At 49.7% G+C, this 18,491-nt stretch overlaps 1 protein-coding gene across 1 annotated transcript in view; it reads right to left on the bottom strand.

The window, feature by feature from the left end:
* LOC134968664 (mucin-5AC-like) overlaps positions 1 to 18,491 on the bottom strand; it is a 509,092-nt gene that overhangs the window by 99,978 nt on the left and 390,623 nt on the right. Inside the window, exon 36 of the mRNA XM_063944186.1 lies at positions 3,753 to 4,412. Coding sequence (XP_063800256.1) covers positions 3,753 to 4,412 — 660 coding nt within the window. The remainder of the gene's footprint in view (positions 1 to 3,752; positions 4,413 to 18,491) is intronic.

Below are 18,491 nucleotides of genomic sequence, written 5' to 3'. Positions count from 1 at the left end.
TCACAGGAATTATGCGCCAGTATTCCGAGAATTATACGGCGATATCACAGGAATCATACGCCAGTATCACGGGAATTATATGGCAATATCACAGGAATTATACGCCAGTATTCCGAGAATTATACGGCAATATCACTGTAATTATACGCCAGTATCACGGGAATTAGACGGCAATATCATAGGAATTATACGCCAGTATCCCGAGAATAATACATCAATATCACTGTAATTATACGCCAGTATCACGGAAATTATACGGCAATATCACGGGAATTATACAACAATATCACTAGTATTATACGCCAGTAACACTGGATATATGGCAGCAGAGGACACCACCACTGTGACTGGTCACTGGACTGATGCTGCACAAGACACTACCCCTGGTCTGATGCAAGACAACACAGCAAAACTGCAAGGGACTTATAGAGCAGCCAGCAGCACTGGGGACACAAAGCAGCAGAGGACACCTACACTGTGACTGGCTGGACTGATGCAGCATAAGACACTGACTACACTGGACTGAGCACTGTACACTGTATTACCTCCGCTGCTGCTGTCAGGTGGACCGGAAGGTCCCACTACCTCCCTGCACCCTGCCCTCAGTGTTGCCGTGCTGCCAATCATTGCTGATCGGTCAGCACGGCAGGATTCCCCACCCCCAGCGGCTGCAGACAATGGCAGCTGCTGGTAAGTGTAAATCTTCGCCCCCAAGCCCCCCCCTTACCCCTGTGTACATGGCAGCTGTCCGGGCTCTAAAAACTAAAGTTGCGACGGTCACGATGTTCCCAATCAATGTTCCGATGTTTGAAATAAAAGTTAAAAAAATTTAAATATCAAATGTATATATATATTTTTTTTTTAACTAAAATCATTTTGGATAGGATTTAATTCATGTTCTTCACCTAATTCACTCTTAAAAAACCCCAACAATTTCTGAGCGTTTTCTGGGGGGGGAAATCGTCAGTTAAGTGGTTAAAAATCAGAGCCGGTCATAGGCATAGGCAAACTAGGCAATTGCCTAGGGCATTTGATATGCCTAGGGGCATCAGCAGCTTCTGCTGATTAAAATGATATGCAGCATGCCTATATTCTGTGTACAGCATTTCATATGCAGATACAGCCACAGTCTCACACAGTATATAGGCATGCTACATATCATTTTAATCAGCAGAAGCTGCTTGTGCATCCTAGCCACATAGCAATGCAAATAAGCTGCATTTTCATAAAAAAGGTGCCCAACGTTAGCATTGAGACAAGATTTATGAGGACACATCTGTATCCAAGCAGAGGCAGAGCTCACAGTGTTAGTGGCAGTGTGAGTGCTGTGTGCATGTGAGTGGGTTGGTTATGTCCCCACTCCTCCAGGGTACCCCGGCCAGGGGTGAGTAGTTGGGGATTTTATTATCTCTCCAGCTAGTTTTTTAATGACATTATTCCCATTATCATGCTGGTGTAAGGGTTAGGGCGTCCCCGGTCACAGTGTATGGTTTGGGGACTGGATAGGAGCAGGATGTACCTTGTTCTCAGGATGCCAGCTGATCAGGCAGCACTCACAGCCAGCCCTGAGACAATCTCTAATGAAAAGTCCTAGCTGTCCAATGTCTGTCCATGATGATGGGCCTATGTATGTAATGCGGTGGCTACGTATGTAAAGTGGTGGCTATGTATGTAATGCGGTGTTATTCGTGTAGTGTGGTGTTATACCTGTAAATTGGTGCTATTCTTGTTAAGTGGTGCTATTTGTGTAATGCGATGCTATACGTATAGTGCCGTGCTATATGTGTAATGTGGTGCTATTCATGTTATGTGGTGCTATTTGTGTAATGTGGTGCTATACGTGTAATGCGTTGCTCTATGTGTAATGTGGTGCTATTCGTGTAATGTGCTATTCATGTAATAATGTGGTGGCTAGGTATGTAATCAGGGGCGGATTGGCCACTGGGACAGATTCCGCTGTGCTGGTCCCCTGTGTCAGTGTTTCACTACTTGTGTGCTCCCCCTCCCTGTACTGTGCTATATGTAGTGTGTGCTCCCCCTCCTTGTACTGTTCTGTATGTAGTGTATGCTCACTCCCTGTACTGTGCTATATGTAGTGTGTGCTCCCCCTCCCTGTACTTTAAAAACATATACAGTTAAAAAAAGGGGTTTGTAGAATGAAAAATCAATAAAATCAGAAGTAGATTAAAGGCATGACTGCAGTGTCGGTAGACACTGAAAATGGGCATATCAGTCCTTGTATATTCAGACGTAGAGATGTACATCAAGGCAGGGCATTGTAGCAGGATATGCATAAAGTCGCAGGTAAACATTATCATAACGTAAAGCAAAGGAGGTCCCAACTGTGTCTATCTCTGAATCAGAAACTCTGAGGAGTGACCACGCCCTCTTGACAAACTCCTCCCCCTCAACAGACTCCACCCCCATTAGGGCTGCTTCCATAAATTTCCCGGGCCAGTGTTCAATCCCAATATGCCCCTGATACCGGCTGACCCATGCCTACGTAGGATATATGCATCTGCAGTCACAGTGGCTCCGTGTTTTCAATCGCAGGTGATGTCACATGCACGCCCCGAAAACGATCATGACACACCTGCATTTTCCCAACAACTCCCCACAAACGCCATGTTACCTCCCACTAACAGTCAGTTCCTGGCAATCGCTATGTGATTGCACTTTGCTGGGCCAGTGATCGCATTGCAAACGCATTTTGGCCTTCGTTCACACAAGATGTGGTTGCAGCGAATGCGCAGTCTGACAATAATTGGCCGATTTGCTATTTTGCAATTTTGCAAAAGAAGCTGAATAAAGCCCAATGTATCTGAAATGAAATTGCACGCCTTGTCCATTTGATGCATGTAAAAATAAACATTTCTGCTACTGAGAATCTGTGCTATATGGATTCTGGGCCTGCTCCAGACTTGTATGCTTTGATGATATTTATGGAGTTAAGCGGTTATCAGCTGACTGCGCATTCATGAACTGCGATCAAAAAGTCAATTACCATAGCCGCTCGCAGTGAGGATTTATTCTCAAGTGACTAACAGCAAGCAACCATTCAGTGGGAATTAACTGGGAGCAGCAGCAAATACACAGACATGGCACAAACATTTTCAGGGTATATCCAGACTAAAGGGCTCCTTACACTAGTATGATAATGCCCGATTTCATCCGATTCCGACATTTTGGGCCGATAAAGCGGATGAAAACAGGCAAATCGCATGTGCTTTACTTCCAATTGGATCCGATGCACGGCCCCGTGAGCATCAGAATGGAGTTCCTAGATCGGAAATACTGCAATAAAGATATCTCGGATCCCACAGGCATGACTGGGATCGCATACAATACATAATATGCAAAATGACAGCATACGATGTATCGTATGTGATACTGCTGCTCCGGAAGCTGCCGGGCGGTTCAAGGGAAATTTTATGTGACTTGAGGGTCTGACATGTTGTTGTAGTGTATGGGGCCTTTAACACTGTGATCCCAAATGCAGATAAAGTGGCACCAGCATTTCAGATAAATCTTAGAGAAGCTTGATTTCCTATTGCTATGTTAAGCAGCTATAGAACATCTACATTATCACCCTAGCTTAGTAAATATACTCCATTGTATATTTCTTTGCTAAAACATGATACCAATTATTTGATCTTTAAATCAGTTGTCTTATCGTTGAAACAGTTTTCCCAGAATAACATGCATCTCATTACACAGAAAGTATCCTTAATAATCTACAATCTAATTCTTACCTGTAATTGTGGTTTTAGTTGCAGTTGGAGCTGTAGTTGTTGTCTTGGAAGAAGTTGTAGTTATAGTAACAGTGGTTGTTGGTGATGTAGATGTTGTTGTACTCTGAGTTGATGTTGTGGTCTTTGTAGTTGTGGGAGTAGATGTTTCTGGAGTAGTTGTGGTCTTAGTAACAGTGGTTGTTGGTGATGTAGATGTTGTACTCTGAGTTGTGGTTGTTGTGGCCTTGGTAGTTGTGGGAGTAGATGTCTCTGGAGAAGTTGTAGTCTTAGTTACAGTGGTTGTTGGTGATGCAGACGTTGTTGTACTCTGAGTTGTGGTTGTTGTGGTGAGAGGGGTTGTAGTTAAGCAGTAATTTGGGAGTGGGAGACAGCAATACACACTTATCTCATAGTTGTAACACACAGGTAAGACCTCATCTTGGTCTTTGTTGTTACAGATGAGCCCATAGGAGACATCACATGTCACTTTCTGTCCCAGTGTGTCCAGTGGTATATATGGGAATTCCTTTGCTCTGCAGGAAATGTTCTCTGGTTTCTCACACAGATGATATCCAGCTTTTGTGATATTCTCATATGTCTCATACTCTCCTCCACTGGTTCCATTTGTAGGATAACTCACATCAAACCACTGTGACCATGAGCACTTAGGGACACAGGAAGCTAAGGAAAAGATAAATATATTAGAGATGTGCGGCGGGCACTTTTCGTGTTTTCTGTTTTGGTTTTGGATCTAATTCCACTTTCATGTTTTGTTTTTGGCTTGGTTTTACCAAATCCACCCTTTTGTGTTTTTGTTTTGGATCTGGATGATTTTTTGAGGGAAAAAAAACATAAAAACAGCTAAAATCACAGAATTTTGGGGTAATTTTGACCCTACGGTATTATTAACCACAATAAAATTCATTTCCACTAATTTTCAGTCTATTCTGAACACCTCACACCTCGCAATATTGTTTTTAGACCAAAAGGTCGCACCGAGGTTGCTGGATGACTAAGCTAAGCGACACAAGCGGACAACTCAAACACCTGGCCCATCTAGGAGTGGCACTGCAGTGTCAGACATGAGGGCAGCTATAAAAAGGCCCCAAACAGCACCTCATGCAAAGATGTAGAAGAGGTGCAATGAGGTAGCTGTCTGACTAAGCCAATCGCTGCAAACAATTCCCACTGGAATTATACAGCAATATCACTGGAATTATACGGCAATATCACAGTAATTATATGGCAATATCAGTGGAATTATACGGCAATATCACTGGAATTATACTGCAATATTACAGGAATTATATGCCAGTATCACGGGAATTATACGGCAATATCACAGGAATTATACAGCAATATCACAGGAATTATGCGCCAGTATTCCGAGAATTATACGGCGATATCACAGGAATCATACGCCAGTATCACGGGAATTATATGGCAATATCACAGGAATTATACGCCAGTATTCCGAGAATTATACGGCAATATCACTGTAATTATACGCCAGTATCACGGGAATTAGACGGCAATATCATAGGAATTATACGCCAGTATCCCGAGAATAATACATCAATATCACTGTAATTATACGCCAGTATCACGGAAATTATACGGCAATATCACGGGAATTATACAACAATATCACTAGTATTATACGCCAGTAACACTGGATATATGGCAGCAGAGGACACCACCACTGTGACTGGTCACTGGACTGATGCTGCACAAGACACTACCCCTGGTCTGATGCAAGACAACACAGCAAAACTGCAAGGGACTTATAGAGCAGCCAGCAGCACTGGGGACACAAAGCAGCAGAGGACACCTACACTGTGACTGGCTGGACTGATGCAGCATAAGACACTGACTACACTGGACTGAGCACTGTACACTGTATTACCTCCGCTGCTGCTGTCAGGTGGACCGGAAGGTCCCACTACCTCCCTGCACCCTGCCCTCAGTGTTGCCGTGCTGCCAATCATTGCTGATCGGTCAGCACGGCAGGATTCCCCACCCCCAGCGGCTGCAGACAATGGCAGCTGCTGGTAAGTGTAAATCTTCGCCCCCAAGCCCCCCCTTACCCCTGTGTACATGGCAGCTGTCCGGGCTCTAAAAACTAAAGTTGCGACGGTCACGATGTTCCCAATCAATGTTCCGATGTTTGAAATAAAAGTTAAAAAAATTTAAATATCAAATGTATATATATATTTTTTTTTTAACTAAAATCATTTTGGATAGGATTTAATTCATGTTCTTCACCTAATTCACTCTTAAAAAACCCCAACAATTTCTGAGCGTTTTCTGGGGGGGGAAATCGTCAGTTAAGTGGTTAAAAATCAGAGCCGGTCATAGGCATAGGCAAACTAGGCAATTGCCTAGGGCATTTGATATGCCTAGGGGCATCAGCAGCTTCTGCTGATTAAAATGATATGCAGCATGCCTATATTCTGTGTACAGCATTTCATATGCAGATACAGCCACAGTCTCACACAGTATATAGGCATGCTACATATCATTTTAATCAGCAGAAGCTGCTTGTGCATCCTAGCCACATAGCAATGCAAATAAGCTGCATTTTCATAAAAAAGGTGCCCAACGTTAGCATTGAGACAAGATTTATGAGGACACATCTGTATCCAAGCAGAGGCAGAGCTCACAGTGTTAGTGGCAGTGTGAGTGCTGTGTGCATGTGAGTGGGTTGGTTATGCAGTAGTGTTCGGAATATGTGTAAGGAGCATTATGTGTTTCATGTAAAAATGCATTAATAATGTGCAACATATGTCATTATGTGTATAAGGGCATTAATAATGTGTGGAATATGTGTAACAGGGTACTACTGTAAGTGTGTCATTATGTGTATAGGGGCACTAATAATGTGCAGCAAATGTGTAGGGGGCACTATGTGTGTCATTATGTGTATAAGGGCATTAATAATATGCAGCATATGTGTAAGGGACAGAAATGTGTAAAAGGGCATTAATAAAGGTTGTCATAATGTGTAAGGTGCATTATGTTTATAAGGACATTTATAATGTGTCTCATATGTGTAAGGGGCATTACTCTGTGGCATTATGTGTATAAGGCACTCTACTATGTGGCGTTGCGTATAGAAAGGGCACTACTGTGTCGTCTAATGTGAATAAAGAGCAATAGGGTGTGGTGTAATGTGAATAAGGAGCAATTCAGTGTAATGTAATGTGAATAAGGGGCTCCACTGTGAGGCGTAACGTTTATAAGGTAAAGTGATACTACTGTGGGATGTAATACGAATTATGGACACTATCGCATGATCAAATGTGAATAAAGTTGCAGTACTGTGTGGCGTGATTGGAATTGGGGTTACTATTGTGTGGCCATGCCCCTTGCCAGCAAAAACACACCCCTTTTTGGGCTGAGCACCAAATGTGCAAACTGTTCCTATTTAAAATATTTGGGGTACAAACACCAAAATAAGGACTGCTATCGGTGAGGGGTGATGGTGCTGGGAAAGAGGTGCAAGGTCGGAGGCGGAACCAGCGGTGGTGCAAGGGGGCACCAGCCAAAATCTTGCCTAGGGCATCATATTGGTTAGGGCCGGCTCTGTTAAAAATAACACTACAGCTGCATTGAGTGCATTTCTGGCTCCAGCTTATTCGCATATGATTCTCTGCATGTTCCGATTTGACAAGCGAAACAGGAGGACTGCTAAGGAGAACGAAATGACAGACATGGGAATGGAGAGAGTTAAACCTCCTGTGATGGGTGTGGACCAAATTGTTATGAAAGGTTACAGCCAATGGTAGATAGGGGAGGGATCAGTATATATAGGGATGTATAGGTCATCTAGGGGTCTCTTTTAGTTTGCCTTGAGGTAAGTGCATTCTGTCCTGATTAGTCCAGCTTTTTGCTTGTCTGGTAGTACTTTAGTGATTAGAATAGTTTAGATTCTATTCTCTCTGGTTCATTTCCCTCCCTCAGTGTTCATAGCCTTTTAGTTAGGATTCAGAGGGAAACAAATATTTTGCTTCTTCTGTCCTCTCTGCTAAATGTCTGCCACAGCCCGACCCCAGCGTTCCCCCCGGGCCCCAGCTCGCTACCGCTCGGAGCGCGGTGGAGAGGGAGTCACCGGGGGGCCTGTAGCCCCGTCCGCACGTGAGGCCTCTGGTTCCGTCGGCGCGCGTGCACGCGCGGCCGCAGTCTATAGAGCCCAGTCTCCCCTGCTGCAGCTGGCTGAGCCGGCCATGAGGTCTGGCCGTGGGCGGTAGGGGAGACGACAGTATGTGGCGAGGGAGGGAGTCGTGGCCGGGACCCGGCCTGCGGCTCCCTCTGTCGAGGGGCAACTTTCGCGGGCGCGCGTGCCCTGCTGGAGGGGGAGCTGCACCACCGTCGCCCATAACAAGGCCGCAGCTACCTGTCGGCTGAGGGCGGCGGGGTGGGCAGAGAGCGGCGAACAGGCAGGGGGAGGCAGTGGCCGGATCCCGGCAGGCGGCTCTCTCACCTGCAGGCCGGATTCCTTCACGGTGCATGGGTGCGCGCGTTCAGCAAGGGACGCGCGTGTATGTCCCTGCTGCTGCCGCTCGCGCATGTGTGCGCGAATCGGTGGCTGTTGAGTTTTCTCCCCACCTGCCTCCCTCATTGCCGGAGCTCGGCCGGGGACGGCGGGGGGGGGGGGGGAGGGCACGGCCCATGATTTTAGTGACGGAAATGATTTGGTGGCTGTCCCTACCAATAATGTGCTGCAGCGTGAAAATGATTTGGCAGATGGGGCTGCCTTTCCTAGGGCTGGTGGAAGCTCCAGGTTTCAAGAACCTGGGGCCTCCCGGCTGGGAACAGGCAGAATAGTGCAGGGCAGGGCTGGCATAGGTGGCCAAGCATTGGGGGACAGAAGGGGCGAAAGAGGTACAGGGCAGAGGGCAGGACAGGAGGTCAGAGGGGGGACCGGCTGGTCACCCAGGCAGTAGCGGATCTTGCCATGGGCAAGCAGGACTTTTGCCCGGGGCGCCGCCTTCCGGAGGGCGCCGGCGCCATCTGGAGGGCGCCGCACTATGGCAAGATCCACTACTCTGTGCCCCCTGCTGGCCGCTGTGTCCCCCGCTGGTCCCACTGTCCCCCGCTGTGAAGGGAAACTAAACGCTACGCGTCTAGTTTCCCTTCGTGTAGAGGACTTTTGCTGTGCGGTGCGCGATGACGTCATCGCGCACCGCACAGCATTGTGAGACTGACAGACGCTAGGGGTCATAATTGACCTCTAGTGTCTGTCATCCGAGGAAAGGAGCGGCACCGGCGGAGATCTGCAGCGGTCGGGAGCGGGGATAGTAAGTATTTTTTTTTTCTTTCAGCGGCGCTACTCCACTGTACAGGGGGCGTAACTAACCACGCCCCCTGTATGAACCACACCCCCATTTTCAGCCCGGGGCGCCAAAGGGTCTAGAACCGGCCCTGCACCCAGGCAACCTGTCCACATAGAAGCAGGGCCATCCTTGTCCCCCTATAGAGGCCAGGGCAGGAAATGGAGTGGGGCACTGGATGTCCCGGAAGTCTCGCCTAGCAGGGGCTGGGAGGATAGGAGCGAGCGAGAGCCCACTGAGGACCTGGCATCAGCACTGACGTCAGTGGCGTCGCTGTTGGCCCCACTGGTGGCAGCTGCCTCCCCGGGTTCGGTCAGACATGCGGGCACACGGCGGGGTTCGGGGGCTTCTTCAGTGCCATCGGAAGCGGCGGTGCGGTGGATAGCACGCGCTTGCCACGAGTTGGAGGAGGCCGCGGCACAGTTGGGCAACTCGCCAACGGGGGCGAGGCGCTCGCGTGATAAACAGGCGGGAGCACCTCGGATTAGACTGCCGGTCCCGGCGGGGGTTTCCGGGTCCCGTGCTTTGTTTTCTCTTCCAGGAGTGCTTGTCGAGATGGAGGACGACGGTGACAATGATTTCGGGATTCACACAGCGGTGGCGTCTGAGTCCGAGCAGTCTTCAACGTCAGGTGAGATGGAGGATTCGTCATCAGGTTCCTCCGTGCGCACCAGTTCAGTTAGTTCCTCCTCTTCTTCATCTTTATCGTCGCATGCGTCTGAGGTTAGCAGCACAACCAGAGCAAAGAAGAGGGCTGCCAAGTACGCAAAAAAGGCAGCAGGGCAGGGGGAGAAGCGGAAGAGGCGCAAGCAGCTTGGTGAGAACACTCGCAGGGCCAAGAAGCGCCGTAATTTGCCGGGTGTAGTTCACTGCGACTATATGGCAGTTTTGCGGGGGCTGCGGGATAGCTGCAGGAGAATAATCAATAGAGGCGAGTTCGTGGACTTGTTTATGCTCACCAAGGACGCGAAGAAAGAGTATAAAGCAGCTAAGGCCAGGAAGGGTATAGGAGCCGAGGCGTTCCGGTCATTTGACAACTGGCTGGCTGGATTCTGCGTCTTTGCGGCGTGTTATTTGGAGGAAAGGCCGGATGAGCACATGAACGTCATCCGGTATTTGCACCTGATTCACGACATGCAGCGAGTGTCAGCAGGGGTAGAATGGCGCAAGTATGACGAAAAAGTTAGAGAGAAGCAAGATTGCTTGCACATAATCGATTTCGGGTGCAAAGACGTGGAAGTGTGGCTTCAGGTCACGCAAACTTCGCAAGCTGCGAAGGAGCCCCGGAACCCGGGGGCGGATGGCCAGAGTGCTGGGCCATCAGCCCAGGGGAATAGCGCAGAGGCAGGGTCGGGCAGGAAAGGAAGAGCTGATAATTGCGGGGGCAGGCAGGCGCCAGCGAAGGGTAAATGTTTCGTATTTGATAATGCGACTTGTTCCTTCGGCAGGCAGTGTCGTTTTCGACACTCATGCTTGCAATGCGGTGGCTTTCACCCGGCCTCCAACTGTTTTAAGGGGAATAGGCAGGGCGCAAGAGGAGGGAAACAAGGCTATGGTAAACCATCCGGGAGTGGGAACGCTCCGCAGGGCTCCAACGCCAATTAAGTTGGATGCCATGTCCAAGTGGCTTGGCTGGTATCCAAATAGGCAGGTCGCTAAATTTTGGTTTCAAGGTTTCAAGTTTGGTTTCCGCCTGCCAGTTGCTGGCGAGATTAGGGTTGCGGCTTTCAAGAATCTGCAATCCGCTCGCACTTTCCCGTCAGTTTTGCGTGATATGGTGGGGAAAGACGTGTGATTGGGTAGAATGAATGGCCCATTTCCCCTTCCACCATTGGATGATATGGTTATTTCTCCAGTGGGGGTGGTCCCCAAGAAGACTCCGGGCGCCTTTAGGCTCATTCAGCATCTCTCTTACCCATCAGGGTTGTCGGTCAACGACGCAATCCCGCCGGAACAATGTTCGGTGGTGTACCAGTTGTTTGACGAGACACTGGAGATTGTTTGGACTTATGGCCCAGGAGCTCTGATGGGTAGGATTGATGTTGAATCCGCATTTAGGTTGCTCCCTTTACATCCGGACTCATTCCGTTTTATGTGTTTTCGGATCGGAACGGAATATTTCGTTCACAAATGTTTGCTGAAGGGGTGTTCCGTTTCCTGTTCATCTTCGAAAGGTTTAGCACGTTTTTGCATTGGTGCGTGGAGTCTTCAACGGGAGGCCCTGTTTTATCACTTTGGCGTTCCTGTTGCCGAGGCTAAGATGGAGGGGCCGGTCTCCTGTTTGTCGTTTCTGGGTAATGAAATTGACACGGTGGCAGGCTCATGTCGCCTTCCTCAGGCCAAGGTTGACAGGCAAAGTCGCTGGTGGTTTTAAGGGTGCTTGCGCAATTGTTGCTGACATGCTTGCGTCGGAATGTATGGTTCCACGCGCAGCATGTTCCGGGAATTGAGTACGGATTTGCCGACGCGTTGTCCCGTGGGCAGTGGGAAAGATTTCGGCTGTTGGCACCTGAGGGCGATGAGCGGGGTTTTCAATGTCCCGTTTATGTCTGGCAGGTGATCGGACCGGACTGGAGGGCCTAGCGTTGCGATCAGTAGCTCCGAACACGCTCAAGGCTTACGGTCAAGCTTGGAGCGAGTGGGAAGAGTTTGTCCGAGGACGGGGTCAGGAAGGTAAGAGCGGGCATCGGCTGATGCTTTCTTTTATTTGGCAGCTTTTTGTCACGGGTAGGTCCAGAGCGGTGGTGTCCGGTACCTAGCAGGGATTTAATTTTTTTATAAAATGAAGGGTTTTCCTGACGTGACAAAGAGCGGGCTTCTTGTGAAGGCGATGAAAGGGTGGGCGCGTGTGGCGCCAGCACCGCCAGATAGGTGGCGCCCTATCGATGCGGCCTTGCTACCAGCTGTCATCGGTGCTGTAGTCAGTGTCGCATCGTCACTTTTTGAGTCGCTGTTGTTCCAGTTGGCGTTCTCCATGGCTTATCACGGAGCCTTTTGGGTTTCGGAGCTGGTAGTGCCATCTAAATGGGCAGATTCGCGCATGCTTCAAGATAACGTGGTGGTGGGTGAGAGGTCTTTGCTGTGCAGACTGCGTCGCTCTAAGACGGACCAAGTAGGTAGAGGACGATGGGTCACTTTGGTACCGTCTCTGGAGGAGAGCATTTGCCCGGTGAGATTGGCATTGAAATATGCAGCAGTTCGGCCAGATGTCAGGGGGTCATGGCTGCTGCACTATGACGGTTTACCATTGACGAAATATCAATTTCGTTGGATGCTAAGTCGCTGTCTGGCTGGCTTGGGCCTTTCACCCGCTGCTTTCGGTACGCATTCTTTCCGAATCGGGGCTGCGACGTGGGCTGCGTCGGCGGGTATTTCCGTTGCGGAGATTCAGGTGGTGGGGCGCTGGAAGTCTTCCAGTTACAAACATTATATTCGCCCGGTTTCATGAGTTTTTCTGTTTTAACAAACGTTAATAAGTTACTGTTGGATGGTTAGGTACGTCATTGTGCAGTTTGTGTCTGTTTGTCTCCCCTGTTCATCCTACTCAGGGATTAGCTACTCGCCGCTGCTGGCAGCGGGGTTCTGGAGTTCTTTTGCAATTTTTTGCCTGACCTGAAGGACTGAATCTCAATTTACACAATTTGGCTGATTAGTTCCAATACAAAGTCCCTCAGCAGGTTTTAGTTTTATGCTTTCACCTCCAGCTGAGTTCTTATGTTTTCCCATTTAACCCCCCCCCCCGCGCAGGGGCGTCGGAATAGGGGGGCAAGGGGGCAGCTCGCTCCCCCCAAACATGAGAGAGGTGCCTCTGCAAAGCAGGGAGGTGCTCTCCCTGCTTTGCTACTCTGCAGCTGCCGATTGCCGCTGTGCCTGTCACACTGCATGACAGGCAGCAGCGCTGGCAGCACAGGGATGGGAGGAGGGGTTTGCTTGTACTCACTGAGAGCAGCAGCAGGGGAAGTCCCTGCAACTCACTGCGGTGCCTCGTCTCCTCCCCTCCCTGGTATCAGCAATAAGGTCAGAAGAATATGTGCCGAGCAGTGATTGGAGGAGCTCGGCACATGCTGATTAGAAGAGCCCCTGATTGGAGGAGCTGTCACATGCTCCTCTGACCCCTGGAACACGGAGGATGTCACACAGCATGGCCCTTGTCTAAATGTGAGTAATGTATTCAACCTGACTCCTCTGTCTCCATAGCTCCTGCCTGTCTCTGCCACCCTCTCTATGCAGCTGCTGTCTCTCTCTCTCTCTCTCTCTCTCTCTCTCTGACTGCTACATGTTTTTCTCTCTGTCAAGCATCTGCCTCCCCTCCTGTCTCTCTGCCCAGCATCTGCCACCCCTCTCCGCAGCATCTGTCCCCCCCTCTCTCTGCCCATCATCTGTCCCCCTCTCTGCAGCATCTGTCCCCCCTTCTCTCTGCCCAGCATCTACTCCCCCTCTTTCTGACCATCATCTGCCCCCCTCTCTGCAGCATCTGTCCCCCCTTCTCTCTGCCCAGCATCTGCTCCCCCTCTTTCTGCCCATCATCTGCCCCCCTCTCCGCAGCATCTGCCTCCCCTCTCTGCCCAGCATCTGCCCCCCTCTCCGCAGCATCTGTCCCCCCTCTCTCTGCCCATCATCTGTCCTCTCCACAGCATCTGTCCCCCCTTCTCTCTGCCCAGCATCTGCTCTCCCTCTTTCTACCCCCCTCTCCGCAGCATCTGTCCCCCCTCTCTCTGCCCATCATCTGCCCCCCTCTCCGCAGCATCTGTCCCCCCTCTCTCTGCCCAGCATCTGCCCCCTCTTCACAGCATATGTCCCCCCTTCTCTCTGCCCAGCATCTGCTCCCCCTCTTTCTACCCATCATCTGCCCCCTCTCCGCAGCATCTGTCCCCCCTCCCTCTAACCAGCATCTGCCTCCGCTTTCCCTGCCAATCATCTGCCCCCCTCTCCGCAGCATCTGTCCACCCCTCTTTCTGCCCATCATCTATCCTCCTCTCCGCAGCATCTGTCCCCGCCCCCCTCTCTGTCCATCATCTGCCCCCCCTCTCCACAGCATCTGCCCCCCTCTCCGCTGCATCTGTGTCCCCCCCTCTCTGCCCATCATCTGTCCCCCTCTCTGCAGCATTTGTCCCCCCCTTCTCTCTGTCCAGCATCTGGTCCCCCTCTTTCTGCCCATCATCTGCCCACCCCCTCTCCACAGCATCTGTCCCCCCTCTCTCTGCCCAGCATCTGCCCCCCTCTCCACAACATCTGTCCCCCCTCTCTCTGCCCATCATCTGTCCTCCTCTTCGCAGCATCTGTCCCCCCCTCTCTCTGCCCAGCATCTGTCCCCCTCTCCGCAGCATTTGTCCCCCCTCTTTCTGCCCATCATCTGCTCCCCTCTCCGCAGCATCTGCTCCCCCTCTTTCTGCCCATCATCTGCCCCCTCTCCGCAGCATCTGTCCCCCTCTCTCTGTCCAGCATCTGCCCCCCTCTCCGCAGCATCTGTACCCCTTCCCTCTGACCAGCATCTGCCTCCGCTCTCTCTGCCCATAATCTTCCCCCCTCTCCGCAGCATCTGTCCACCCCTCTTTCTGCCCATCATCTATCCTCCTCTCCGCAGCATCTGTCCCCCCCCTCTCTGTCCATCATCTGTCCCCCTCTCCGCAGCATTTGTCCCCCTTTCTCTCTGCCCAGCATCTGCTCCCCCTCTCTGCAACATTTGTCCCCCCTTCTCTCTGCCCAGCATCTGCTCCCCTCTTTCTGCCCATCATCTGCCCCCCCCCTCTCCACAGCATCTGTCCCCCCTTTCTCTGCCCAGCATCTGCCACCCTCTCCGCAGCATTTGTCCCCCCTCTCTCTGCCCATCATCTGTCCTCCTCTACGCAGCATCTGTCCCCACCTCTCTCTGCCCAGCATCTGTCCCCCTCTCTGCAGCATCTGTCCACCCTCTCTCTGCCCAGCATCTGTTCCCCCTCTCTCTGCCCATCATCTGTCCTCTCCACAGCATCTGTCCCCCCCCCTCTCCCTGCCCATCATCTGCCCCCCTATCCGCAGCATCTGTCCCCCCTCTCTCTGCCCAACATCTGCCTCCCCTCCTCTCTCTCTGCCTGGCATCTGCCTCTCGCTGATGGTGCTCCTGTATACCAGCGCCTCTGCCCCTGCTCACGCCGGCACTGGGAGCACTGCGGTTGGATACCTGCCGCGCAGCGGCGGAACTACTGCACCGGGGCCCAAAGCAACAAAGGGGCCCACAGCAGTAGTATGAACAGTACTAATAATGAGTCAAACTGACTCATTATAGTACTCCAAGTACGCAGCCGGCTGCAGGACATGACAAAGAGGAAGGAGGCGGTCCTGGGCTTCTGTTTCCTTCCATCCCCTCCTCTCTCCTCTGACCTTCTCCGCTGGTGCTGACACACTGCTGCTTCTGGCTGAGGTCTGACTGTGACATCTGATCTCATGACGTCCCCAGTGCAGAAAATTGAGGAGAGGACACCCACTGCAAGGTACCCGCTTTTGCAAGTTTGGCAATATACCAGAAAGCAGCCAGTGCTTACCAAGCACTATGAGATATTAACTTATGTACTGTATGTGGGGCTGAACTGTCAAGCTGACACAGAGACCAGCCAGGGTACAGTATATATTATTCAACTGCCTGCACACTGTCAGAACACCTAACGCTGCATTCCCATGCACAGAATCCGACACCTGGGAGTTATGTGTCCTAACCCTCCCCCTCTACCCCTCTAACCCTCCCTACCTGCAGCCTCACCCTAACCCTCCAATCCCCGCAGCCTAACCCTCCCTAACCGCAGTCGAACCCTAACCCCCCGTCCCTCTTTAGTGCTTAACCCTCCCCCTTAGTGCCTAACCTTCCCTCCCCGAAGCCTAACCCTAACCCTCCCCCTTAGAGCCTAACCCTCCCCACCCCGCAGACTAACCCTCCCCGGGGGTGCATAACCCCAATCCCCCCCTTCCCACGGCCTAAACCTAACCTCCCCCCCTCCCCGCAGCCTAACCCTAACACCCACTTCCCACAGCCTAAACCTAACTCCCCCCCCCCCACCCACTTCCACCTTCCATGGCTTACTTCTCCGGTTACATATCACACAGACATCTAGGATCCGGCGTCAGGATTGTGATCCTATTCGGGATGCCAACGCCAGCATTCCGAGCAGTGTCGGGATTCCGACGTAGGTATTTCAAATGCCGGGATCCAAACCAGATCCCATGTTTACCATGTTGCTGGTAATGCTAATAATCATAATGATGCACCGACACATATGCCTTTCATGTCACCCACTGTCACACTGTTCTGGGAAGCTAGGGACGCCAAACTCAGATTATATCTTGCCCCCCCAACCTAAAAACGTTCTGACGCCCCTGCCCCCATCCCCCTCCCACCTCACCCCTTTTTATTTTGCTTTATTTTATTTTGATCTTTCCCTTTGTGCCTTTATGTTATGCTTCGATTAGCTTGAAGCTTGTTTACAGCGGCTAGGCCGTGACTCAATAAGAAATGAAAACCTTTTTTCTTTTGGCAGATCCTTCATGGTTAATTCATGAAATAAGCTCATGTTAGGATATTTACTAACCTAATTTTTATTCCATTCTTTCACTTTAGGTTGGGTGGAAGACGAATTGTCAGTATGGGTATTTGGCCACTCTTATGTTTACTGGGCAGCCAGGTTTTTGGCCTCGGAAGGGGCGCAGTTTTTACCCCTGGCTCATGGTGTTCGTTGGCTTGGCTGGCGTGGAATAATGTGGCGAGATTTGAAGAGTAAATTGGTCAGTCAAGTCAGGGAGCATGGAGTCCCTAGGGTTCTGATTGTCCACTTGGGTGGCAACGATCTGGGGAAGAGGACGTCTTTAGAGCTGAGACGGTCCATGATGGAAGATCTGTCCAGTGTTGCCGCAGCTTGGCCTAGCTGTGTTTTGGTGTTCTTCATGATGGTGCCAAGGTTGCGTTGGCGAAGAGTGGCGGACGGTCACCCTATTGATGAGGCCAGGCAAAAGGTGAAAGCATCGGTGGCAAAGTGGGTATTGGCCTACGGAGGGAAAGTGGTTCGCCACCCTAGGATTCGGTTCCGTGAAAGTCACCTTTTTCGGCCTGATGGTGTGCATTTGTTCAAGGAAGGGATGATGTTTTTCCTGGAGGATCTGTTTCAGGTGTTGCAGGAGTTAGGTTGAGGGTACGGTGGTGGTGCGAAGACTCTGTGGAAGAATCTTTCGCTGTTGGCGGAAAAGAACGGCAGGTTCTAGTTTGACTTGTTAGTCAAAGTTTTTACAGTATTGGTGTGGTTTAGGTGCACTCACCTCCATTGACTTTTAAGGCCGATAGATCACCCAACAGGGGGCAGCGTCATCACCCATCAGGGTAGGTAGTCAGCGTGGAGGTCTGAGTAGGGCACCTATTACCTATGTATGGTTTTTGTGGTAGATCAGGATAGTTTGAGTTTTATTTTTTCTGAGGTTATCTTCAGTGGGTTGTAGCCGTTCTTTTTTCTGCCACCATATTTCGGTTGATATTACATGCTAATTTAATATTTCCTTTACAGGTTTTTCTAGTGGTTAGGGTACAATAAATAGCTAACAATTTTCTGCCAAATTCAAGTCTCTGTGTCATTATTTATTACTATTAAGGGTATTGAATGATTTACTGTTAGAATGGAGGTCCACACATTAGCATTAGGAGGTTTATCGATTCTCAAGGTGAGGAATCACACAACTAGATAATACGGTTGCCATTCCTTATATTTGAATAATCCCAAAGGAATTGAAATATATCCTAGAGATTAAAGTGAAAAACTGTATTATTCTCTATAAGGAGTTAAGTGAAAATTTTCCCACAGGAGTGGATGTATAACAATTGAGTTATTAGAAAGCTGTTGTGACTCTGCTGTAATAATAACAGCCACAGAGCGCAGCAATATATTTGTGGAGTGAGATTTAATTGTATTTCATTGCTTTGATAAGATTACTATTAATTATGCAGGCTATATAAAAACATAGCCATCAATGTAGGTTAATTATACCAGCCAGATCTGCATTTTATTGTACGATTTTTATTGTATCTTAGGGTATTTTATGTATTGTTCGTATGGCCATACTGTGTATGTTTAATAAATTATAGTGAAATGTATCCATAATTGTGTCAAAATTTAACCCGTTAGCAGTGCTTCCTGATAAGAGACTTTTTGTATGATAACTCTAAATCAGGCCTACATATTTTTTTCACAAAGAACTCTATATAGGGGTCTATTCAATGCATGTCGGATCCTCTCCAACGGAGGGGATCCGACAATGCAGTATTCTATTTGCGGGCAAATCTGACAGATATTGCCCGTTTTCGATAATGCCAATCTGACTTTTTTAAAGTCGGATTGACATTGTCGAAAAACGGGACTAGAACCTGTCGGATTTTGCAGCAAATCCGACAAAACATTTAAATCCGCGGCTAATC

Source organism: Pseudophryne corroboree, chromosome 11, assembly GCF_028390025.1.
Source record: "Pseudophryne corroboree isolate aPseCor3 chromosome 11, aPseCor3.hap2, whole genome shotgun sequence".
In the NCBI taxonomy this organism is placed as follows: Eukaryota; Metazoa; Chordata; class Amphibia; order Anura; family Myobatrachidae; genus Pseudophryne; species Pseudophryne corroboree.
Note: the sequence above shows the minus strand (reverse complement) of the source record. Positions and strands in the feature narration are given on the sequence as shown.